General features: G+C 47.6%; 1 protein-coding gene across 11 annotated transcripts in view; it reads right to left on the reverse strand.

Annotated features, from left to right (window-relative positions):
• The window catches only part of CSNK1E (casein kinase 1 epsilon), a 73806-nt gene that overhangs the window by 4382 nt on the left and 42815 nt on the right, over positions 1–26609 (reverse strand). For 4 of the 11 annotated variants that reach the window (XM_056798935.1, XM_056798937.1, XM_056798934.1 and 1 more), the window contains exons 3-10: positions 25315–25425; positions 24953–25101; positions 17870–18098; positions 12826–12996; positions 10198–10346; positions 2765–2825; positions 1988–2183; positions 1674–1813 (exon numbers count right to left, since the gene is read on the reverse strand). In XM_056798935.1, the coding sequence (XP_056654913.1) occupies positions 1674–1813; positions 1988–2183; positions 2765–2825; positions 10198–10346; positions 12826–12996; positions 17870–18098; positions 24953–25101; positions 25315–25425 (1206 nt within the window). Of the gene's footprint in view, positions 1–1673; positions 1814–1987; positions 2184–2764; positions 2826–8865; positions 9355–9470; positions 9551–10197; positions 10347–12825; positions 12997–17869; positions 18099–24952; positions 25102–25314; positions 25426–26609 lie in introns of those variants that run through there. The other 7 variants (XM_056798944.1, XM_056798943.1, XM_056798942.1 and 4 more) reach the window with 4 other exon arrangements.

Raw genomic sequence — 26609 nt, forward strand, 5'->3', positions numbered from 1 at the left:
CAATTGGGGAATGGCTTGATTTTTTGTAAATTTGACTTAGTTCCTTATATATTTTGGGAAATTAAACCTGTCAGAGAGTTTAGTTATAAAAATGTTCTCCCAGTTTGTTGCTTTCCTTCTAATTTTGGTTGCATTGATTTTGTTTGTATAAAACCTTTTAAATTTGATATAATCAAAGTCATTCATTTTACCTTTTGCAATGTTCTCTATCTCTTGCTTGGTCTTAAAATTCCTTCCTTTCCCACAGATCTGACAGGTATAGTAATATATGTTGACCATACCTTTTCTATCTCCTTTGGTGGATCATCCCCCAGGTCCTGCCTCCTAAGCTCAGGTTACCCCCAGAGCTCTCTTCCATTCCCTCTCTCTACTCTCTTTTATAGTGAGCTCATCAGCTCCCATGGGCTTAATTATCACCTTTACAAAGACAACTCCAAGCCCCAGACTCCCCTGAACTTCAGTCCTAGATCACCACCTGCCTGTTGGACATTTCAAATCAGATGTCCCTCAGTGACTCAGTGGATAGAGAGCCAGGTCTGCTGGCCTCAGACACTTCTTAGCTGGGTGACTAGCTGGGCAAGTCACTTCACCCCCATTGCCTAGCCCTTACTGCTTTTCTGTCTTGGAAATGATGCAAAGAATTAATTCTAAGAAGGAAGGTAAAGGTAAAAAAAAAAATCAGAGGTTGTAATGGCCAATGTAGGAATTAAAAAAATTTTTTTTCACTTGACTATGCATCTTTATTACAAGGTCTTGGTGTTTTGATTTGTTCCCCCCCCCCCCCCTGTGTTGGGGTCCCTGCAGGGGAGATGGAAGGCAGAGAAAATGGACTCTTCTTCATTGAAAAAAAATTAAATGAAAATAAACAAGCAAACCAATACCCAGACTCAACATGCCCAGAACTAAACTATCTTTCCCCTCAAATTCATTTTTCTTCCAAACTTTCCCATTTCCACTAAAGACACCATTGTCCTTCCAGTCACCCATGGAGGACAGAACCACAGAGGCATCTCCACTCCCAGCTTTCCCTCATCTCTCATCTATTTTTAAAATTTTGTTCGTTTTTCCTGTGTTAGCCTTTCTACTCGGGTGCTGGGCCTCACCCCTCAGCGTCAGCCAGCTGTGAAGTCTTGTCGCCAATCCCTTCTCTCCCCTCCCACAGCGACAACCTCAGTTCCGGCTCCATCCCCGTGGCCAGGACCACGGCTTGCTCCCTGCCCTCACCATCTCCAGGCTCATTCCAATCCGTCCTCCGGAGGACCGCCAACCTGTCTTCCCAAGCCTGATCCTGCCACTTCCCTTTCTCCAGAAGCCTCCGGGGCTCTAGGTCGAATAGCCTCTTCCTCCGGTCGGCTTTGCCATCTGGCCCCGACTTCCCTTTCCAGACTTGGTACAGCGCTTCCCGCACTCTGGCTTTCGTCAAAGCTCCTGTTCTTGCCCCTTGAAGCCCTTCCTGATCCCCCACATGCTGACGCCCCCCCCCCCACTCCGGAAGTGACTCGCTCTCTAAGACACAAGATCCCGGAAGGCAAGGAGGGTTTCATTTGGGTTTCTCTGCCTGCTGGGCGCCTCACTCTGCGTCTAAGCCTCCATAGCGGCTTGGTAAGTCCCTCCATGAACTCCTGAGTGAAGGCATGAAGCACGCATGCGCCAGCGCCAGCGGAAGCACTCACCTGTGATGCAGAAATCCGAGACACCTCTTGGCGTCCGGTGAGGTCGGAAGAGGAGACGTTGGCCGGGGCCCCGCGGTGTAACCTCATGCTCACCTTCCTCTCCCTGTCTACCCGTGAGATCGCTCTGGGAGAAGTATTGCCTAGAGGAATGGAGAAGAGGAGGACCTGGGTTCGAATCCCAACCCGGATCCTTAGCCGTGGTGTGACCCGAGGCAAAGGATTAAGCTTTTAGCCTCCAGACTTGTCCTGGGGGGTGGGGGGGGAGGGGTCCCTCCTAGCCATTCCCCAACCTCTTCCCAGCCCCTCAAACTCACCAGCTTGCTGGATGCGGGAGGCTGGGTTGGTAGCCACGGGTTCGGCCACGTTGCGGAGGCGGTTGGCAGTGGCACCAGCAGGGGGTCCCGGGGGGAGGGCCCGCGTAGCAGATCCTCGCAGCTGGCCCATTCTCTCCTCTCTCTCGTGCTCCCGCCGCTCTCGGTCCATATCCTCTGGGTTCCGGGCTGCACCCTGCTGGGACGGGGAGAGGGAATGACAAAATAGGGATGGGGAAGTTTGGCCTTGCGCCGAGGAAACAGCGCCATTAGCCCACAGAAGGGAATTCCCAGACATGGGGGGGAGGACAACCAGTTCCAGAAGACACCGTAGAGATCATTTTGTCCAATGCCCTCATTATGGAGAGAAGAAAATGGAGGCCCAGAGGAGAGGCAGTGACTTGCCCAAGATCACACCGGTTATGAGGCAAAAGAATCAAGATTCGAACCCAGGAACTTGCAGACAAGGCCAGAAGAGAGGAGGAACATGAGATGAAGGAGAGGGTTGAGAGGTCCAGAGTAAAAGGCAGAAGGGGGTGTTCTGTCAGCCCTCCACACTCCCCAGCCACCCCCTTTGTCTCCTGGGGACTCCAGGGGGTCTCCCTTTGTGCCCAGAGCCGGAGCCCTGGTGCTGGGGGCTAGAGCCCCTAGGAGACAGAGGAGATGCTGGGGGAAGGGGCCCTGCTCTTCAGCAGCATCCCTCCCGGTTTGGAAGGAAAGGTCCAGGGCAGAAAGAGAGAAGCCAGAGAGCTGAGCGCAGAGCCAGGTGGGGCAAGTTACCTAATTGGTCCCGGGGCGCAGCGCAGGGAAGGGCAGGGGGATGGCTGGAAGGGGGCCGCATCTGTAGAGGAGAGAGCTCAAGGCTGAGTTGGGGGCACACATTCACACCTTCAATCCCAGAGTGGCAGTGGGGGGTAGGGGGCAGCTGAGAGGAGCCCATCTGGGGGTTCCCAGGACAGAAGGGAGGGGTCCTGAAGGGACTTGCCCCTCTGTGGAAACTCAATTTCAATACACCTGAAGTATCACCGGTATTGGGGACTCCCAAATGAGGAAACTCCTTTTACCAGTGCAGGTGGTGGGCCCCTTTGAAAGTTGGCTGTGTCGATGAGAAAAGAAGTAACCAGCAGTGGGACTTGAATTCAGGTCCCAGCTCTCTCGCCACTATACCATGCTATGGCTGGTGTTTGGGGGTAAGGTGTTAAAATGACATGAGATGTCCTACTCAAATGGTAGTTATTCTATAGAAGCAGCAGCAAGGAGGGAAAGAACACCCCTTTCCCCTTTATCGATTCACGAGGACCCACCAACATTCCACTTTAGAACTACCAAAACGTCTTCCATTTTATCTGCCGGGCATTTCCATTTAAGCCAAAGAGATCCAAGGGAGAGCTTTGTGAAGTGGGCAAAACCCTCCAAGACTGCAGGAGTCCAGGCCTCCTCTAGGGTGGGAAATGAGGGGTGCTGCTGGGTTCCAGGGGAATCCCAGAGGCCCAGACTCAGAGTTGGAAGGGAGCTCATGAGCTAACTAATCCAACCTGGAGCTGAAGCGGACTATCCTGTTGGACTTCCCCAATGAGTGACTTCCAGCCCCCATCCTCAGATGAAGAGCTAGCTTCCTGGGGAGCCCAGGGGCTCAAGAAAGGCCTGCTAGTATCGATGATCACTGATTGGAGGGGTTGCTTGACCTACTTGCATGTAAGATCTGCTTTGGATCCTGCCCCTACCCCAGTCCCAAGCTTTGCAATTACCAGGCAGCAGATATGTGTGACTTGAATGGGTGGGAATGCATGGTCCACCCAGCCAGTCCCACTCATCAAAAGGAACCATCTTCTCTGATAAAGGCCTTATTTCTCAAGTATATATGTAGAGAACAGAGTCAAATTTATAAGAATACAAGTCATTCCCCAAAAGATAAATGGTCAAAGGATCTGAACAGTTTCCAGATGAAGAAAGCAAAGCTTTCTATAATCATATGGAAAAGTCCACGTTGATTGGAGAAATGGAAATGAAAACAATTAGGAGGTACCACTTCACACCAATTGGATTGGATAATATGAGCGTAAAGGAAAATGATAGATGTTGAAGGGAATGTGGGAAACTTGGGATGCTAATCCATTGTTGGGAGAGTTGTGAATGGATCCAACCATTCTGAAGAGCAATTTGGAACTATGGCCAAAGGGTTACAAAACTGTGCATGCCCTTGGAATCTGTAATACCACTACTAGGTATGCACCCCGAAGAGATCAAACAAAAAAGGGGGGAAAGACCTATTTGTACCAAATATGTACAGCAGCTCTTTTTGGGGTGGCAAAGAATTAGAAATGGAGGAGATGCCCACCAACTGGGAAATGACTAAAGTTGTGATGTATGATTGTAAGGAATACTATTGTGCTGTAAGAAATGATGAGCAGGAAAATTTCAGAAAAAGCTGGAAAGACTTCTATGAACTGATGAAAGGTGAGGTGATTAGGAGAATATTATACACAATAACAGCAATAAAGTATGATGATTAACTGTAAATGACTTGTTATTCTCAGCAAAATAGTGATCTAAGACAATCCCAAAGTACTCATGATGAGAAATGCTGTCTACCTCCAAAGAAAGAACTAACAGAGTCTGAATGCAGATCAAAACATACTATTTTCCACTTCATTATTTTTTTTTGATGTGGCTTTTTTTTGCTTTTGTTTTATCTGATTCTTAAAATGGAAATGTTTTATGTGATTGCACATGTATAACCTAGATCATATTGCTTACCATTTCAGAGGGTAAGGAAGGAAAAGGAGAGAATTTGGATTTCAAAGTTTTGGAAAATGTAGGTTAAAAATTATTATATAAAAATGGAAAAAATTAAATATTTAAAAAAGGAACCATCTTAGAAAACATCAGGCTTGGAAATACAAACTGGCCTTCTTGTAGCAACTCCCACATAATATTACATCATCATCTCTGAGTCTTGGCACCAACCATCCTCCATGCTTGGAAGGTCTTCCCATGCTTGGAAGGACTTGGAGAACCTTCCCTTCCTTCAATACTGAGCTCAAGCACCATCATTTCTATGAGATTTTTCCTGATCCCCTCCTAGATGCTGGTAGTGGTCCCTCGGTCCCAAACAACCTTGTATTAATTATTTATATTTATATATGTAACTGTTGTCTCCTCTGAGAGACTGGAAGCTCCTTGTGAGCAGAAACTTTTTTTCTTTATATTCTTTGTGCTTAGCATAGCCTTTAGCACACAGTGGGTGCTTAATAAATGTTTATTGCTTGATACCAGCAGGTCCTGAATTACTAGAGAAGGTATTGAGGGGATTCCAAGAATTGATGCAGGGAAGGGATGGAGGAAAGTCAGGGTGCTACCTGAATCCCCCATGTTCTCTCTGACTGATGGGAGCACTGGTGTGACAAGGAATCCCATGAAATATGGCATCCCTCTTCTGCTTGAGTTCAATTTGGATGAGTATTTCAGTCATTCCCTAAACCTCCTCCCTTTTCTCTACTCTCTTCCTAATAAAAAACCTTTTTCACATCTGTCCTACCAGGCTTCCAAAGGATCTCAAATAAGCAAATAAAGACCTCAGCCCTATTAGCAGTGTCTCAGATCCCCATCTCAGAGAGTTACTGATTTGGCAGCTACGTGGTACAGTGGATGGCACATTGGGCCTGGAGTCAGGAACTTCATGAGGTCAAATCCAGTCTCACACACATCCTAATTGTGGGACCCTGCGAAAGTCACCTAACCCTGTGTGCCTCTGTTTCCTCATCTGAAAATGAACTGGAGAAAGAAATGGCAAACGACTCCAGTATCTTTGCCAAGAAAACCCCAAATGGGGTCAGGAAGAGGCAAACATGACTAAAAAATGACTGGATAACAACATTGTTAGAGGTATAAATGGAAGTGACCAGTGTGAGAAGCCCTGGAAAAAATGTAGAAGCAATTTTAAAAATTATTCCCTAAAGGAGAAAGATTCAGACAATACTCACCTTCCTTCCCCATTCAGCCCTCACCCTTCTCACAAGCCCCTTCCAGAGACAACTTAGGAAAACTATGAGGATGGAGGTGCCCCAAACTAGGAGGGAGAATAGGATTTAGAATGAAAAGAGACCTAAAGATCCTATAGTATAAACCCCTCATTTTTCACGATGACACAGGTAAGAAATGGGTTAGCTAGACCTCCAGCCCAGGCCCTTGGATGCCAAATCTAGCTTGTATAAATAGTCACACCACTAATGGGGAGGAAGACTGGTAGGGCTGGCAAAGTGACATCTCATTGATTGCTTCAGAGAACCGTAGGCTCTCGGAGCAAAAAGGACCTCACAGGTGAGCCAGGAGTTCACTCTCCATTATTCCTCATGAGTGGGGGCCTGGTCTTTCCCCCTAGAAGGTCTTCAGAGTCCACACATTTGAATAGGGCAGGTCATCAAAAGTCAAAGGGGGCTTTTCCTGGGGGCTTACAGACTCCCAGCCACTTCTACACTTCAATCCCCTGGTCTATTCCCTAGACTAGATTCAGTCACTAGATTGACTGATGAATCACTAGATTCAGTGAACTATCTGGCCTCTTTTTCCAGGTTCAGGACAGAAAAGGAGGGAAAGAAGGAAGAAGAAAGGAAAGGGATGTCAAGAAATAGAAAGTGGAATCTTGAGAAACAAAGCCAGAGGGAAAGACCTGTAAAGGTCCAAGTGGTGGGCCAAGATCATGACACAGTAATTGGCATCATCATAATAACTGGTATTTATATAGCACTAAGATTTTCAAAGTGCTTTACAAATAGTATCTTATTTGATTCTCACAAGAACCCTGAGAGGGAGGTGCTATTATTATCCCTATTTTACAGATAAGAAAACTGAGGCAGAAGGTCAAGTGACTTGCCCAGGGCTGCCCAGCTAGTAAGTGTATGAGGCAAGATATGAACTCAAATTTTCCTGACTCCAAGCTCAGCGCTCTATGCACTATGGTCCAGTGGCTTACACGATCTTGGCCTTTTTCCTTCTGAGGCGCGACAAAGATGCATGCTAAGGCTGTACAGTATCTAGAACCAGGAAAGTAAGCGTCCTGCTCAACTCTACCTGCATCAGATCATAGTAGAACCCTTGAGCCCCATTTTTGTTAGGACACTGACAAACTGGACATGTTGGAAAAGGGCAAAGTGAACTGTGGAAGGAATGGAGTGATACCACGCACAGATGTCTCCACTCTCCATTGTCCCTCATGTATGAGTAGAGATGGATTCTGAGGAACTGGGGATGCTCAGTCTGGAGAAGTAAGACTTTGGTAATTGAGGTCTCAAGTATTTTTAGGAATGTCAAACAAAAAAGAGATTCACCCATTCTATTTGGCCCCAAAAAGCAGAACAAGAAATAGTAGTTGGAGGCTCCACTGACTTGACTTTCAGCTCAGGGTAAAACGTCCTAATGCTCAGAATTGCCCTAAAGTTGAATGAGCTTCCTCATAAGGTAGTGAGCTTTCTGTCACCGGAAGTCTTCAGGCAAAGGATGGATAACTACTCATCAGGGATGTTGCCAAGGAGCTCCCTGTAGATCCCTTCTAGCCCCAAATCAGCTTGTTTTCTGAAGATGTCCTCCTTACACAGGGAATCTTCCAAGTCACTATGGCTAACAGTGATAGGAGGTCAGGAACCTGTCCATTCAAGGCAGTCTAATCCAAAATAAAGTGGATCCTTGTAGAAAGCCCAGCCACTGGGCCACAGCCAAGAAAGTGCCCATACAATAGTGAGTGTAGATGATCCTACCAACCTTCCCAAGAAATGCCACCAACCTGAAGGTCTTGGGTCCGGAGTATCTGTTGAGTCATTGCCTCATCTTGTCTGATATCCAAGTGACATAGATGAGAAAGAGAGGATCCAGAACACCAGAAACCCAGCAGGGCTCTTCAGCCTTCTCCAAGATGGGCTTATCAGGAATCCCTCCCCTCCTTCTTTCTTTGAATGGATATCCTCAAGAGGTGGTGGATGGGCTCCTCCTCCTTGGAGGTCTTCAATCCATCAAACATGTTACAGTAGGGGGTTCCTTTCGGATATGCATTACACTAAATGGCTTCTGGTATCTCCTCCAACTCTTAAAATTCTATGATTCTTAAAGGTCCTGTCCCAGAAGTCATACCCTGTGGTTGACCAAGCAGAGTCACAGCAGCTTGAACCCTCTTGGAATGGCTGATGACTTGGTATGATGTCCACAATGGAATTTCTTATGGTCCCTGAAAGGCGATCACGTCTTGGGAATTGGTGACCAATTTGTAAATGACAAGGAAGAAAAAACAAAACACACACACACACACACACACACATACACACACACGCTCCAGGGCAAGGCCTCTGCATGGCTTCTATGCCTAGGCCCCTTGGGTTGAACTGCTGGAATTCAACACCCTCTCTTGAATCTCCAACTTCTGGCTTTGAAAGAACAAATGAGACAACCATTGTCGTAGCTATGGAGAAGGCCTGGAAAGTTTTTGTGTGGGAGGCGGCAACAGGAGTTTAGTGACCCGGTGGCAATGTTTCCCAAACCCTGGCTCCATCCTCTTCCCTGGCTCACCACGTGATGTCCCTTTCCTACCATGGATGACTTCAGTTGTCCCTCAATTGGAAAAAAAAATAGCCTCCTACAGAGAGAAATATCAGGCCATTCTGCAGGCCTCGAGGGCAAGGTAAGAAGTAGCCAAAATGAAACCACTGATTTTGGCAAGTGTCCATTGTATCAGTGAGCATCCAGCAGGTGCTGACTAAATGTGGAAATACATGGAGCAGATAAGAGGAGCTTGAGAACTGGGTATCCCTGGAGTGGACCAGCCAGGAGGGGGCAGGACACCTGCAATGCTCCTCGGCATTGGCGACATTAAGAGACAATCATGGCCAGATGAGTAAGGAAGAGGCCTTTTTAATGAGCTCGAGTTTGGGACAGAGATCACTGGTAGGCCATCAAGATGGCGGTCTAGTCCCATCTGGCATCCCCCTTCGGTAGAAGGAAATGCGTGTCATCCGCAGCTTCATCTCAGCTCTCTGGGCATAGGAGGTACCACCTCAGGATGCCCTCCTTGAGACTATCCAAGACAACTCGCCCGTACACCTCTGCTCTGTCACTGTTTGGGGCCTGGAGGACCTCAGGCCTCTGCCCCATTCCTGGCTCGCTCACTCGCTCGCTCGGTCCCAGGGTGGCCCTGGCCCAGGGGTTATCCAGATCCTGGTTTAGGAGTCATTCGTAGCTTTGTGCTCACGGTGTGTCCGTGAGGTCAGAACTGGGGCCCTGGGGTCCAGACCACAGGCCAGTGGCTAAGGTGGCCCATCTCCATCTCCTCAACCTCCTCCACCTGCTCCTCTGCATGGCACTGGGTGCCCAGGGGCGTTGGGCACCTGGAAGGGGACACAGAGCAAAGAGTGGGGGGAGCTCAGCCGCCTGGTCGCCGCCATAAGGCCGCTGAGAAATAATCAATAGAAGCCGAGGGCAGGCCAAGCCAGCGGGTCCTTACCAGTACAGGGGCTGGCCTGAGCGGCCTGGCTGTGAGCTGGCTTCTTTCTCGAAAGAACGAGACTGTCCTGGGGTAGCTCCCTTTCCCGGAAGAGATTCAGAAGAAACAAGACATGGGGATTTGGGAAGTTCTAAAGCAGTCCCGACCCTAGTTAAGACCCTAGAGGCCCCTTCCAGCGAAGGCAAGATGGCGGCCATGCCAGAACACAGACTCCCAAGGGATGGCGCTCGGCCTTCCCCCAGCCCCTGGGGGGAAGGAAAGGAGGGACGCTCTGGGCATCCTAGCTGTCAGCGAGGGAGGCTGGGGGCAAGAGGGCCACGCACAATGCAGCGTGGAGAGCAGCCACAGGGAAGAGGAGGGAGAGCAGCAGGGCCACGGCGAGGAAGGTGGTCAGGCAGCTGCCAAGGAACCCCCACCCCCCCCAGCGAGAAGCCTGGAGGAGGTCGAGGGAGAGAAGCCAGCTCTTCGGTCCCTGGGCCGCGGGATGAGCAGGAGACGGGACCTCGGCTCCGTCTCCAGCCTGGCCCTGCTGACAGAGACAGCAGTTACCCCAGTGGGGGCCACCTACCCTCTGGGCCCCTGCAGGTGCCGCGCCTCTCGCTGGGACAAGGGGGAGCAGGGCAGGGCCAGCCACGGCGAACCCAGCAGCAGACCTCCAGCCTGCCTCCCACCTCTCTCCGCTAGCCTCTAAGCGGGCGGCTCAGGAAGGGGGTGGGGGGTGACTCACGAATTTGAGCATGTTCCAGTCAAAAACATAGTCATAGGAGAAGCCCTGGCGATGGAAGAGGTTACGGAAGAGCTGACGTAGGTAGGAGTAGTCGGGCTTGTCGTCGAACCGGAGAGAGCGGCAGAAGTTGAGGTATGTGGAGAATTCAGCTGGGAGGAGGCCAGGGAAGAGAGAGGAGACAGAAAACAGGCAGAGTGACTCTCCCACCTAACAAGTCGGCCCCCCACCGAGCCCCCGATCCATCCCTCTTCTGGGACAGAGAAGGGCAAAAAAGGCATTTACTGGGACCGGCTAGGGGGCTCGGGAGATAAAGCCAGGAGGTCCTGGGTTCAAACTTTCCCTCAGACACTTCCTGGCTGTGGGACCCTGGGAAAGTCACTTAACCCCCATTGCCTAGCCTTTACTGTGCTTTTGCCTTGGAACCAATACACAGTATTGATTCTGAGACAGAAGGTAAGGGTTTAAACAATATATATTCAATTATATTGCATTGCATTGCATGATATTATATTGCACTATATCATATATTGTTATATAATGTTATTTTATTGCATTATGTTATATATGTTATTATTATATCATATCATATCATATCATATCATATCATATCTACCCAAATGACTTTTTCTAAAATGGGGCAGGGAAGCAGTCAGAATTAAGGGCATGGGGGAAGCGGTTCATTCCTTTTATCCGTCCTGGATTCTTGTTTGTATGTCATCACGGCTCTCATTAGACTGTAAGACCTTAGTGGGACACCCAAGTGGACACTTCCTGGCTAGGGGATCCTAGACAAGTCATTTAGCCCCATTTGCTGAGCCCTTAATACTCTTCTGCCTTGGAGCCAGTACACAGTATTGATTCTAAGATGGGAGGTGAGGGTTTTTTTTTTTATTAAAATAATTTTTTAAAAAAGATTATAAGCTCCTTGAGAGCAAGGACTGTCTCGAATCCTCAACACTTAGCATATAACGTTGTTGTTGTTCAGTCAATTAGTCAGGCTTTCTCTTTGTGACCCCATTTGGGGTTTTCTTGGCAGAGATGGTGGAGTGGTTTGCCATTTCCTTCTCCAGCTCATTTTACAGAGGAGGAAACTGAGGCAAACAGGGTTAAGTGAGTTGCTCAGAGTTATACGGCTAGTAAATGTCAGGCTAGATTTGTGCTCAGGTCCTCACAATGGGCACTTAATAAATATCTACTGACTCTTGATGGATTAGTAAAGCCAGATTTTGCCATGAGTTCCCTTCACATTTGGCCTTGATGAGAAAAAGCCTTATAAGAACTGTGAATTCTGATCACTGTCACATTTGACCAGAGTTCAGGCATACATACTCAAGGTAAAGTTCCCCAATTTGGCCTTCAAAATGTTTTATTCTTTTCTTTTCTGTTTGTTTATTATTTAAAATTGTTTTCAGTTCCAAACTCTCTCACACCCGCCAGTTCCTTCACTACTCACTGAGAAGGCAACTTACTGTATTTTTTAAAAATCAGAATTGTGAATTCACTAGCATAGGGCACTCCTGCAGAGGAAACAACCCCCTGCTCTGCCAGATAAATTCCCAAGGAAAAGCCTAAGTCAATGGCTCAAAGGATCATAGATTTGGAACTTAGAGACTTTAGATGGCCTTCTTGACTTGGGTGCTGAATACATTTTTATACATTCTTGTTATGTCTCCCATTTGAAAGATGAAACTTGCTACTCACCTCCCAAGAGAGGTGATGGACTCGAGGCATCAAATGATATCGACATTTTTGGACATGGCCAATGTAGGATTTTTTTTTGCTTGACTAGGCTTTTTTCCCTCCAGTACTGTTTTATTTTTTCATATTTGTTACAGGAGATTTGCCTTTCTTTTTCTTTTCTTTTCAAACTCTTACCTTTTGTCTTGGAATCAATACTATATATTGGCTCCAAGACAGAAGAATGGTAAGGGCTAGGCAATGGGGGTTAAGTGACTTGCCCAGGATCACCTAGCTAGGAAGTGTCTGAGGCCACATTTGAACCAAAGACATCCCATCTCTAGGCCTGGCTCTCAATCCACTGAGCCACCCAGCTGCCCCCCTTTTTTCTTTTTTCAATGAGGAAGAAGGTGGGAGGAAGAGAAAAAAGATTTTTGCTTATTGAAAAAATAAAAATAAAGTTTAAAAAACCATGTAAGGTCTTTATTAGTAGGAATTGTCTCATTTTATGTACTTGTATGTCCAGCTTCTATCATAGTGCCTGCCACAGAGTAGGAGCCTAATAAATGTGGATTGGCTAATTCTTCTTCATGAAAGGTCTCTGAAGTCACTAGAGCTGTCCTGCCACCCAGGGCTTCTCTTTTCTGGGTCCCTGAAAGAGCCAGGGACTGCTGGCCCATCTAAGCCACCCTGCTCAGTACCCAACCATGCCAACTACAAACTGGCCAGGTGCCAAGCAGGTAACCAGGACTGTCAGCACCTTGGACAGCACCTGCTGTGTATTTCTCTCTTCGTGGTGGCCACGTTAAGAATGGAAGCTTGGAGAGGTGCTGAGGGTGAAGCACTTTTAAAAATCTTTGTCCCCAGTGCCCAGCACAGTGCTTGGTAGGGGAATGATTGAATGAATTCTTGCTGACTGATTGCTTAATTCCAAGTTCTAAGGCTACTCACAGGGGTATCCTTTGCAAAGAACCTCGATGGGTGTGGACATCTTCTTCTCACTAATGCGTTCATACTTCTGCCTCTTGGTGGCTGCCTTGAGGCCCTGCCAGGGCAGGGAGCCCAGGTTGAAATACATGAGCACGTAACCCAAACTCTCCAGGTCATCGCGGCGGCTTTGCTCTGCAGGGGAAGAGAGGGAAGGAGACAGTCAGGCACCAGCTCGTCCAGCCAGGAGGAAGGAGGGAAGGAGGGAAGGCACCAGAGGCCCCAGGCGCCAGAAGCCAATGGGGCATCCGTTTAAAATCCATCACATGAAAGATGCTCTCCCCAGCCAAAGAAGGAACTGTTGGAGTCTGATTGCACACCAAAGCACCCATCTTCCACTTTATTTCCTTCCTGAGTTTTTTATTGTAGGGGTGATGTGTGTCTTCTGTCAGGGCATGAGCAAAATGGAAATATGTATTGCATGAAGACACTGGTATAACCTATATACTGCCTCAGGGAGCGGGGAGACAATCTGAATCCTAAAGTGTTAGAAAACAATCGTCAAAACGCATTTCTACAAGTAACTAAAAAATGTAAAAAATAAAAGACAACAAACTCCATCATCACAGAGAGGCAGTGTGGGCTAGACTTGGGTTTGAATTCCATCTGAGACACTGAGCCGAAGAGCCATGGGCAAAGGGCCAGGTCAATCTGGACATTCTCCATCCTCTTGTTTTTTTAAAATCCTCACCTTCTGTCTTAGAATCAATATGAAGTATCAATTCCAGAAGAGCAGTCAGGGCTAGGCAATGGGGATGAAGTCATATGGCTAGGGGGTGTCTAAAGTTGGATTTGAACCCAGAACCTCCCATCTCCAGGTCTGGCTCTCTATCCACTGAGCTACCTAGCTGCCCCCTCTCTGTCCCTCTTTACATGACTCTTGATATCCTACAATCTCAGGGGGAAGGGACTTTAGAGGTGATCCGTTCCAATCTCTCAGTCCATGCAGTAATCCCCTCTGCAGCCTCTCTGACTAGGTGGGAGTAAGGGAGAATGGCACAGGTCATCCTGCCTCTCCCTCCCAGCCAGGGACACTGCATTATGACTAACACCAATACCAGCACTGAAGAGTGTCTTTTAATCTATTATGGAATGAGCCCTTTATGGGTTTCAGTCCAGGTTGGGGAAGGGGTAATGTCATTCATTCCCATGACCATCATCTGACTTCAGGTCCTCATTTCCTCTTGCTTGGACTATGCAATAGCTATGTGATTACTTTCATCTTTGTCTTTCTGTCTGTCCTCTCTTTTTGTCTCTCTCCCTCTCTCTCACCCTCTTTCTTTCTTCCTCTCTCTCTTCCTCTCTCCCTCCCTCCCTCTCTTTCCCTCCCTTTCTCCCCAATCCTTAACTCTCTGTCTCTCTCCTTCTCTCTCTCCTCCTTTCTCTCTCCTCTACCCCCTATCTTCTCCCCCTTCTCTCTCTCTCCTCCTCTCTTCCTCTCTCTGTCTCTTTCTCCCTCCCTCCCTCTCTCTCTCCTCTCTACCCCTATCTTCTCCCCCTTCTCCCTCTCTCTCCCCCTCTCCCTCTTTTTCTGTCCCTCCCTCCCTCCTTCTCTCTCTCTTCTCTTTCCCTGCTCCTGTCCCTGTCCCCATCTCTCTCTTTCTCTCTCTCTGCATAGGTTCTTCCTTGCATTTCTTATGCATAGGTCCTTCCTCTCATTCCCTCACTCCCCAAATCCCCATCCACCTAATCTCACTGCCTAGGATAAAGTCCAAACTCCTTAACCTGGCATTCCAGGCCCCTTCCCCAGTCTGGTCCTCACCTATTCTTCTACCTCAGCCCATCCTGCCCTTTATGCGTGTCCTGTGATCCAGCCAGATTAGACCCCTCTACATTCTCTCTACATACCTTTTCCAACTCCCCCCACACTTTGTTCACATCATTTCTACGCTTGCCCCTTCCCTTGCTCTACATCTCTATCCACCCTTCAGGGCTTAATTCTGGGGCTCTCCCCTTTATGAAGCCTTCCCTGACCCCCATCTCCCTCACTACAAGTGGTTTCTCCTCTGAATATCCTCTCTTATGTCAAGCCTCAGGTTCTGTCTCATATTACAATTATTTGAGTATTTGTTCTATATCTCATCTAGGCTATCAGTTCTGTGAAGGGCAGAGATGCCTTTGTGGCTCCTCCAGAACCAAGTCCAGAGACACCAGAGGCCCTTCATGAATGGGCTTGGCTCTTCTAGGCTATTAAGGTTTATGTATTGTTTCTCTGTGGGGGGAAAGGTGTTAAAATGTTGTTAAATGAAAAGAAATAAAATGGAATTTTAAAACATTTTAGAATGAATGAGCAATTAGCCTTGTCTTTCCCAGAAACTCCAAACTCCATCTACCTACGTCTGGGAATGACAAATGTCAGGCCAATAAGAACCAAAGGATCTTAGACTGGGTCCATCAATTAATTAATTAGTTTTTTTGAACCCTCACCTTCCATTTTAGAATCAATACTGCGTATTGCTTCCAAGGCAGAAGAGTAGTAAGGGCTAGGCAGTGGGAGTTAAGTGACTCACCCAGGGTCACCCAGTGAGGAAAGGTCTGAGGCCAGATCTGAACCTGGGACCTCCCATCCCAAAGCCTGGCTCTCTATCCACTGAGCTACCCAGCTGCCCCCAATAAGCACTCTTCTGATTAGCTTTTAAGCCCCTCTATGATGTGATCCCAACCTATTTTCCAGCTAGGAAGTGTCTGAGGTCACATTTGAACCCAGGACCTTCCGACCCCAGGCCCAGCTCTCTATCCAGGCATTATGTCATATTCCAGGAACTTCTAGAAGTTCCATCGTAAGTGGCTTTAGGGGAAGCAGAGAGGATTTCCTAGATGAGACCGATGGAGGCCAGGCCGGGGCCAGAGAGGCTGCACTCTATCACACAATCAAAAACCAGGGCTGGCCTTGTCCCACCCGCCCATCACAGCGTGCCTCTCCTCAGTGCTCGCCAGGGACGGCACCCCTGAGGGGACCCCAAAGAGCGCCCCTACCTGGCTAACTAAACAGCCTCAGGCCCTCCGAAGGAAGAGGCAGGCTAGGAAGCTTCCCCCCAACCTAGCCCAAGACAAGCCCTCGCAGCAGCTGCAAGGCTGGTACCCGTCGCCCGCAGACACCTACCTAGTCATCCCTGGTATCAAATGGGGCTGCCTCATCTTCTTTAATGAAACGAATAAAAATAGTATCGTTATATAAGATCACGGTCGTGCTCATGGGTAATTGCTCTGTAGGATCCTTGAGGGCACAGCACATGGGAGGTGCTCAATCAATGATTTCTTTTCAGGGGCAGTCGGGCAGCGGGGCAGCTCAGGGGATGGAGAGCCAGGCCCAGAGATGGGAGGCCCTGCGTTCAAGTCTGGCCTCAGACACTTCCCACTGTGTGACCCTGGGCAAGTCACTTCACCCTCATTGCTTAGGCCTTGTCCTTCCATCTTAGAGCTGTGACTAAGACACAGAATAAAGATTTTTTTTTTTAAATGACTCGATGGCCTTTGAGGGCCCTTCCAGCTTTAGAACTAGACTCCTACAATGTGTGACACTAAGCAAATGCCTTCCCTTCCTTGACCCCAGAAGTCTTATCTGTAAAACAAAGAGGCTGGACGGTTCTTATCTAGGCTCCAATGACTAGGCATCCCCAGGCTCAGGGATAAATTTTTCAGGCTCAGCAAGTCGCAAAGTGACAGAAGAGCCCTGAGCTGTGTCAGGGGAGGGAAAACCGACACAGGCAAAGTTACACACGCTTATGGACTTACATTAAGTATTAAAAAAAAGGTTTAAACCCTTACCAACTGTTTTAGAATCAATACTAAGTACTGGTTCCGAGGCAGAAGAGTGGGAAGGGCTAGGCCAGGGGGGTTAAGTGACTCGCCCAGGATTATACATTTAGGAGGGAAGTACCTCAAATCAATAAGGATTATGTTAATGACAACTTGCTAGAAGATGGAGTTGGCTCAGTGGATTGTAAACCAGGCTTAGAAATAGGAGGTCCTGGGTTCAAATTTGGCCTCATGCACTTCCTAGCTGTGTGACCCTGGGCAAGTCACTTATCTCTCACTGCCTAGCTCTTGCTGTTCTTCTGCCTTGGAACCAATACACAGTATTGATTCTAAGTTGGAAGGTTTTTTTTTTAAAGGTTTAAAGAGTTTTTAAAAAATTAATATTCTTCATAATTGTGCTCTTTGTGGTAGCAAAAAATTGGAAAATGAGGGGATGCCCTTCAATTGGGGAATGGCTGAACAAATTGTGGTATCTGTTGGTGACGGAATACTACTGTGCTCAAAGGAATAATAAAGTGGAGGAATCCCAGGTGAACTGGAATGACCTCCAGGAAGTGATGCAGAATGAAAGGAGCGGACCCAAGAGATCACTGTACACAGAAAATGAAACATTGTGGAACAATCCAATGTAATTGCTACTAGTAGCAATGTAACAAGCCAGGACACTCCTAAAGGACTTATGGGAAAGAATGTTATCCACCTTGAGAGAAAGAACTATGGGAGTAGAAATGCAAAAGAAAAACATATGACATCACTTGTCACATGTATTTATGGGCACATGATTTGGGGTTTTGGCTTCAAAAGATCACTCTATAACAAAAATGAATAATATGGAAATAGGTATCAGTGATAACATTTGTATGACCCAGTGGAATGGTTTGTCAGCCCTGGGAGGAGGGAGAGAAAATGAATCATGAAACCATGTTAAAATATTTAAAAATTAAAAATAAATTAAAAAAAATATACAATTCTGCAGACTATTGCAAAAGTTGATAAAAGGACTCCTTTTGGTGACTAAGAATGCTGGGACATCCCCTTTAGGATCCTCAGATAACTCCAATAGCAGATAGGAAGATGAATAAGACACAGACGTCATACCTGCTACTGCTGTTGCTGTTAGTACTATTCATGGTACTCCTACAATGGGGGCTCAAGCCTATAGCCTTAACCTGGAAACCTCAAGGACTCAAGAGGACAATCATACTCACGATCAACCCAATTCTTGCTTCCCCCAGTTCAGGCCACTCACCGATGCCCAAGTGGGTGTTGATGGAAGCGTAGCGGGCTGTCCCAGTCAGGTTTTTGTTTTCCCGGTAGGGGATATGCTGGTGGGTGCGGGCGTCCCGGTATTTCTTGGCCAGGCCAAAGTCGATGATATATACCAGGTTTCCTTTCTTGCCCAGGCCCATGAGGAAGTTGTCTGGTTTCACGTCTCGGTGGATGAAGTTCTTAGAATGGATATACTCAATGCGGCTGATCTGAGAAAGGAGGGAGAGAGGGTGGAACTGAGTGCCCCAATTCCCAGGAGCTGGAGGAGAGAAAGCAAAATGGGCACCACCTGGTAGAAGACCAGGTCGGGGGAAGCTCTGCCAGCAGCACAGCTCTCGTCCTAGAATGTCTCCAATAATTCGACTGCTCCCCGAAAAGGCCCCACACTCTCCTGCCTCAGGAGCCTTGCTCATGCGGTACTCCGTGCCTGGAATGCCTTCTTTGTCAGTGGACTTCCTACCCATCCAACCTGTCCCTTCCAAATGCCAGTTCCTCCAGGAAGCTCTCTTCATTCCCTTCTCTTCTCCAACCTCAGAGTCAAAAATGAAATAGATCCTACCCTCAAGGAGCTTACATTTTATTGGAGGAGACAGCAATACACACACATAAGGAAATGCCAAAAAAAATCATATATATACATATGTATATTTTATATATGTATGTGTGTGTGTGTGTGTGTGTGTGTGTTCTATAAGTCAGTGCAGTTAAAGCTATTAAAGCTTCAGATGGCTCTAAGGACACCCAGTAAACACTCCAGGTCCAGCATGCTGTGCGCTATGGTGCCTCCTAGTGGCCTCTTTAAGGTCCTCAAAGTGATTTACACCCATTCTCTGTACCTCCCAACCATCCAGTGGAGGAAGCAGGTCTAGTGGTGTTTCTCTTTTCTTATTCTTTTTTCTCTGGGGGTGGATAGCATTTTTTAATTTTGTTATTTTTATTTTGAAAATATTTATTCTTTTTCTTTTTAAAAAATCTATTTATCTATTTTTCCCTCTTTTTCTTTTTTTTTAATTAATTTTTTTTTGGTGGTGTTTCTGTCGCCATTTTTAAACTAAGAAAACTAAGGAAGCCAACTGCCTAAGATGGTACAATTAGAAAGTAGCAGCTGGGTTCTGTAGTTTGTTCCATAACCCTCCCTCGCTGCAAGAAGCCTGGAGCAGGGGTCAGGAACCAAGGCTCTCTTCTCTCAGCTCTGTGGATAGTGGCTTAGTCATTTCCCCCTCAGAGGCTTCAGGTGGGTCCATTTGCACACTCTCTCCACTCCTTCACTTTAATCTAGCTTTACCCCAAAGACAGCCTGTTTCCAGTCATCCTCACCCCTGGAGGCTACTCTTTCTCCTAAACGGCCTCCCTACAAATACTCCAGAACATATGCCTTCCAGCATCACTCAACAAACTTTCTTCTTTCAAAAGCATGAGATCATAGGATCATGGATTGAGAGCTGAGAGGGTCCTCAGAGGCCATCTGGTCCAACCTCCTCCTTTTACAGAGGAGGAAACTGAGGCCACTCAGGTTAAAAGATTAAGAGAGTTGCCCAAAGTTACACATGTAGGAAATCCAGGGATTATAGCTCTAGAGCTGGGGTGGTGGAGCCATGGCTCTAAAGTTGGGGTGATGGGGCCACCACTGTAGAGCTGGGGTCCAAGTTCTAGAACTGGAGCCATGGGTTTGTAGGGTCATAATTCTTGTGCTGCAGTCATGGGGTTCATAGCTCTAGAGCTGGGGGTGTGGGGTCATGACTCTAGAGATGGGATCATGAATCTAGAGGGTCATGGTTCTGGAGCTGGGGACTATGGCATAATAGCTCTAGAGGTGTGATCAGGGTCCCACACCTGCTACATGCTCTTTTTAAGAGCATCTTTAGAACTTTTTTTTTAATGACTGAATTTTGATTGATTGAACAGCCTTAGTTTATTTGATAGTTTGTTCAGTACAAAAGCAAACCACTTTAAAAAAGAATACATAGAGAAGGGTAGGAGTGGATGGTTCCTTCCATTCCAGCTCTGGATCTTTTGATTATTCCTATTTAGGTTCTGACACCAAGCCATGAGCCAAGATGTCATCTGGCCCAGCCGTTTCATTTTAGAGATGAGAAAACTATAGACATTTTAAATAACATGTCCAATTAATACACTGCTGGTGGAGTTGTGAATTGATCCAACCATTCTGGAGGGCAATTTGGAACTATGCCCAAAGGGTGATAAAAGACTGTCTGCCCTTTGATCCAGCCATAGCACTGCTGGGTCTGTACCCCAAAGAGATAATGGACAAAAAGACTTGTACAAAAATATTCATAGCTGCGCTCTTTGTGGTGGTCAAAAATTGGAAAATGAGGGGATGCCCTTCTATTGGGGAATGGCTGAACAAATTGTGGTATATGTTGGTGATGGAATACTATTGTGCTAAAAGGAATTATTATTATTATTATAAGTGGAGGAATTTCATGGAGACTGGAACGACCTCCAGGAAGTGATGCAGAGTGAAAGGAGCAGAAGCAGGACAACATTGTGCACAGAGACTGATACACTGTGGCACAACCGAAAGTTATGGACTTCTCTACTAGCTGCAATGCAATGATCCAGGACAATTCTGAGGGACTTATGAGAAAGATGCTCTCTACATCCAGAGGAAGAACTGTGGGAGTAGAAACACAGAAGAAAAACAACTGCTTGATTACATGGGTCGAGGGGATATGGCTGAGGATGTAGATTCTAAATGATCATCCTAGTGCAAACATCAATAACATGGAAATAGGTTCTGATCAAGGACACAAGTAATACCCAATGAAATTGCATTTCAGCTACAGGAGGAGGCTGGGGGAAGGAGAGGGAAAGAACATGAATCTTATAATCATGGAAAAATATTCTAACTCAACTAATTAAATTTTCAAAATAAAATAAAATAAAATAAATTCAACATGTCCAAAAGGGAAATTGATGTCTTATTCCCCTGATACACTCTCCAGGGATGTGACTTGTTTCATTAAGGTCACACAGAGAGTATTAGAAGTGAGATTTGAATCCAGGTCCTATAAGATCAGCTTGGGACATCCTCTCCCCATAGTGGCTCTGGCTTCAGGTCATTCTCCCACTTCCTTCCAATGGCTTTGGTATCTAACTCATCTCCTTCACCTAATCCCTTCTATTATCTCTCAGGGATTTCACCACCAGTATTGACAAGCCCTCTGACATCCTGTCCTCAACATCCTCTGCCCCAACAACCTGTTTCATCATGCACAATCTAAGAATGCTGAATGCCTTTGGAAAGGACTGCAAAATAGGACTAACTTCATGCACTTCCTCACCTGGATTCTCACTTTATTTATTTATTTTTTAAAATTCAGTCATATTCCTCTTCCAACTCCTCTTTTCTAATCTGTATCTGTAAAGACAATTTCCTTACTAGGAATTTCCTGTCCCAGTAAGGAAATTGTCTTTACCAACACAGATTAGGACCTGTTTGGCAACTCAGTAATCTTGGAGAGCTTCCTGGAGTGCAGAGAGATTAAATAACTTGCCCAGGGTCATACAATCGGGCTGTTTCAGAAGGAAGACTTGAACATCGGGACTTCCTGCCTCTGAGGCCAAAGAAAAGAAGAAATGGGCAGGTCAGTTTTTTGAAAGTCATCACAAAAATATTTTTGTGAATATTTTGGAGATAGAATTTCAGATATTTTTATATAAATTGTGTATCTGAGAGGGATTCTGTATATCTGAATCCACGAACGCCAAGAGGCCTCTCATTCTACCTTGATCCTCTTTGTGTCTCACTCTTCACAGTGACTGCTCCAAGCTCAGGCTGCCAACACCACCCACACCCCAGCTCACTCCACTTTGGAGACTGAAACCATCCAATGAGTTTCCTTCTCTGCCCCTCCAATGGCATCCGTCTCCTCTTTCCTCCTGGATGCCAGACCCAAGAGACGGGATTCTCCTACTACTCACTCCTTCTCCTCCCTTTACTTCCCATCTTGTCTCCAGTTCTCTCCTGCCATTCCAGTCTCTCCCTTCCACTGGCTTTTTCTGTCTGCCTAGAAACGTGCTTCGGATCTTAGTAATCCTTAAAAAAAAAAAGATTTTCTTTGGTTTTTCTATGTCAGTCGGCTACCATTCTGCCTTCTTTCCTCTCCTTCACTGCCTAGCTTCTCAGAAAATTTGCAATCTGTTTCATCACCATGTATTCATTCCTTGCCATCTGACTTCCATCTTCCACTGATCTAGTGAAACTAATCTAGAGTTATGAATGGATTCATGAATGGAAGTGTGGCATGCTGGGAAACATACCACATCTGGATCAGGATCAGAGGCCCTGGGTTCAAGTACTGTCATTAATATGTGTCTGCTCAGTGGGCCTGGGCAAGTCACCCCAGGTCATTAGGTCCCCGTTCTTGGACTATAAAATGAGAGGGGTGGGCTAGATGGCCTCTGAGGTCACCCCTGTCTCACCTGATGAGGTGGCCCCTCTTTACCAGTGCCAAGTGATCCCATTCCATCCTGTCTCTTTCCACAGACTGTCCCCACCCTGTCATCCCCATTCCACCATTTATTTTCATTCTCTTCCTGTTCCTCTTGCCTACCAACATGCCCATGACTCCCCCCATCTTGAACAAAAATCCTCCCTTGGTCTTTCCATCCCCACTAACTTTCATCTCCTATCTCCTCTACCCTTTGGGGATAAACTCCTTGAAAAGACCCCCCCACACACACACACCCCAACTTTCTCTCCTCTCACAATCCGACTTCCAACCTTATCTTTCCACCTCAGCGACTCTCTCCAAAGTTACCATTTTCCTTAACCTTCCTGCAACCTTGGACCCTGGGGATCACCCTCTCCTCCTCCTTCCTACTCTCTTCTCTCTCCGTTTTTGGGGCACAGCCCTTCTTTCCTTGGTCTCCTCCAACCTATATGTCCCCTCCTCAGTCTCCTTTACTGGATCCTGATCCAGATCACATCCCTTAACCATCGGCACCTCACAGGGCTCAGTCCTGGGTCCTCTTCTCCCACTAGACTATTTCACTTGGTGATCTCACCAGCTCCCATGGATTTAATTACTATCCTCTGGCTGAGAATTCTCATCCCAACCTCTCTACAGTCCTCCAATCTCGCATCCCCAGCCACCTTTCAGACATCTCAAATTGGACATCCAGGTAGACATTTTTTTTTTTCCTTAAATGCATACCTTTTGGAAGAAGCTGGGTTGCTCAGTGGATTGAGAGTCAAGCTTAGAGACAGGAGGTCCTGGGTTCCAGTCTGGTCTCAGATACTTCCTAGCTGGGTGACCCTGGGCAAGTCACTTGACCCCCATGGCCTAGCCCTTATCACTCTTCTGCCTTGGAATTGATACCCAGTGTTGATTCTAGGACAAAAGGTAAGGGTTTTAATCCTTACCTTCTGCCTTATCAATACCCAGTGTTGATTCTAGGACAAAAGGTAAGGGTTTTAATCCTTATCTTCTGCCTTATCAATACTGTGTATCAGTTCCAAGGCAGAAGAGTGATAAGGGCTAGGCTGTGGGGGTCAAGTGACTTGCCCAGGGTCACCCAGCTAGGAAGTGCCTGAAGCCAGATTTGAACCTACGACCTCCTGTTTCCAGGTCTAATTCTCTATGCACCATGTCGCCTACTTGCCCATCCAGATCCAAAATGGATTCCATTACCTTTCCCCCTAAATCCTCCCTGCTCCTACTGTCTCTGTTACTACTGTTAATACTCTCCTCCCAGGCTATCGGGTTCCTCACCTAAGAGCCCTCCTGGATTCCTCGCTATCACTTGCCCCTCTATCCAATTTGTTGCCAGTCTGTGGAGCTCAGCTTTGGAACCTCCCTCCTCTCCCACATTGCCCCCGTGCTGGTGCAGGCCCTCATCGCCTCCCCACTGGCCCGTGGTAACATCCGCTGGGTCTGTCTGCCTCAATCTCTCTCCATCCAGCCACCCAAGCCACTTTCCTAAGGCCCATGCCTGATCATGTCGCCCCCTCACTCAACAAACTCCAGCGGCTCCCTGCCGCTTCTAGGATCTAGTACAAATCCTCTCTAGGCATTCAAAACCCTTCAGAGCCAATCCCTGCCCTCCTTTTCCGTCCTTCTTATCCCTTTCTCCCCCAAACATTCATTCTCTTTGATCCAGAGACGCCGGCCTCCCCGCTGTTCCAGGAGCGAGACCCTCCATCTCCTGGCTCTGGGCATTCCCTCTGACGGTCCTACTGCCCTCCCTGACTTCCTGGAGGTCCCAACCCAAACCCGGCCTTCTACAAGAAGCCTTTCCCAGCCCCTCTGAATTATTTCAGTACCTCCCCTCTCTTGATGACTTCCTGTTTATCCGATATATAGCTTGTTTGAGGATATACATGTGTACATGCACACATACATATACATGCAGAACATACATATTTGAAAACATACATATGAAATGTACACACATGCGTACATATAACTATGAAAACACATATCCGAAAATATACACATGAAACATATACATACACGTATATGGAAAACACACAGTTGAATTCATATACAATACAAATGCATACACATACATGTGAAAATATACGTATTTGAAAACCTGTGTGTGCATGTACAAGATGTGCAGACATACATACCATTTATACATGTCAACATTATGTGTCTCTATGTAGGCAAACATAGATGTACGTGCATGTCACACACATATCTGTCGTCTCTTTCGTTAGACTGAGCTCCTTGAGGGGAGGGACTGTCTTTTGCACCTCCAGGACTTAGCCCAGTGCCTGGCACATAGCAGAGATATTGATTGCTTGATTGATTTTCCTGAGCCCTTGCAGGGCGAAGCCTGAACCTTCCTTCTCTGTTGCCTGCAGTGAGTGACTCTTGCTCCTTCACTTGGCCCCTTGATCTGGGTGGTCTCCCCAGGGTCTCTGGCTCTCTCCTCTCCTCTTCCTCCTTGCTATGGCCTTGAAGACAGTTCCCAAATCTGTACGTGCCCCTAGCCCGGCTCTGCCTTCTCGGCCTCACTGCATGCCAGTCACGAAAGGGGCAAAAGTCAAAGAGAAGGGGGCCTGGGCGGAAGCAGAGAGACCCAAACTCACCATCTGGTCGGCCAAGAGAAGGACGGTCTTGAGGCTAAACTTGCGGGAGCAGAAATTGAACAGATCTTCCAGGCTGGGGCCCAGCAGCTCCATCACCATGACATTGTAGTCCCCCTCTGCTCCGCACCACTTGATGGAGGGGATCCCCACTGCGAGGGGCAGAGGGAAGAAGGCGTCACTCTGAGGCTACTGACGGCGAGAGTCCCCGCTCTCCCCTGCCGCCCACCTGGAGCCCCAGACCCCAAGGGAAGGAATCGGCACCATTGCCCTTCTCGAGGACGTGGCCCTCCCTTCCCCAGAACCACAAGGAGCAGGCATCAGGGTGCTCGGCAGAACCAGGCGCCAGGGTGGGCCCTGCTCACCTCCTCCTTGCATCATCTTGTAGAACTTGCTCTCGATGTGCAGCTGGGGGTGCTTCGTCTTCACACATTCCAACTTAATGGCCACCTCCTCCCCAGAAGCGATGTTGGCACCTGAAGAGGAAGCAAAGTGGGACGAGGTCAGAAGAGGATGGTGGGGCCATAGCTTTGGAACAGAACTGGGAGAGGCCTTAGAACAGGGGATGGCAGAGCTGGGAAGGGCCTGAGGACACAGAATGTCAGAGCTAGAAGGAAACTTGCAACAGGGGATGTCAGAACCAAGAAGGGCCATAGAGCAGAGAATGTCAGAGGGGGAGGGGCCTCAGAGCAGAGAATGTCAGAGTGGGAGGGGCCTTAGGACAGAGAGTGTCAGAGGGGGAGAGGCCTTAGAACTGAGAATGTCAGAGGGGGAGGGGCCTCGGAATAGAGAATGACAGCAAGGGAGGGGCCTTAGAACTGAGAATGTCAGAGTGGGAGGGGCCTCAGAGCAGAGAATGTCAGAGTGGGAGGGGCCTTAGGACAGAGAGTGTCAGAGGGGGAGAGGCCTTAGAACTGAGAATGTCAGAGGGGGAGGGGCCTCGGAATAGAGAATGACAGCAAGGGAGGGGCCTTAGAACTGAGAATGTCAGAGTGGGAGGGGCCTCAGAGCAGAGAATGTCAGAGTGGGAGGGGCCTTAGGACAGAGAGTGTCAGAGGGGGAGAGGCCTTAGAACTGAGAATGTCAGAGGGGGAGGGGCCTCGGAATAGAGAATGACAGCAAGGGAGGGGCCTTAGAACTGAGAATGTCAGAGGGGGAGGGGCCTCAGAGCAGAGAATGTCAGAGTGGGAGGGGCCTTAGAACTGAGAATGTCAGAGAGGGAGGGGCCTCAGAGCAGAGAATGCCTGAGGGGGAGGGGCCTTAGAACAGGGAGTGTCAGAATGGGAGGGGCCTTAGAACAGGGAGTGTCAGAGGGGGAGGGGCCCTAGAACAGAGAATGTCAGAGTATAGAATGTTTGAGCTGGAAAGGGATTTTAGAGATCATCCAGCTCAAACCTATTATTTTTCCAGAGGGAAAGAGACTTGTTGGTGAGCATGCCTAGATTGCTCTAAGGTTTGGGAAATGCTTTGCAAATATTACCTCATTTGATCTTTGAAATAACCTTGGGAGGTTCAGTATCTTGCCCAGGGTCATGCAGCTAGTCAGTGTCTGAGGATGGATTTGAACTCGGGTTTTCCTGACTTCAGGCCTAATGCTCTGTGCACTGTGACAATTCCTAATTGTCTGAATAGAGCCAGGATTGAAACTCAGATCCTCTGA

The sequence above is a fragment of the Monodelphis domestica genome, chromosome 5 (assembly GCF_027887165.1).
Source record: "Monodelphis domestica isolate mMonDom1 chromosome 5, mMonDom1.pri, whole genome shotgun sequence".
Lineage (NCBI taxonomy): Eukaryota > Metazoa > Chordata > Mammalia > Didelphimorphia > Didelphidae > Monodelphis > Monodelphis domestica.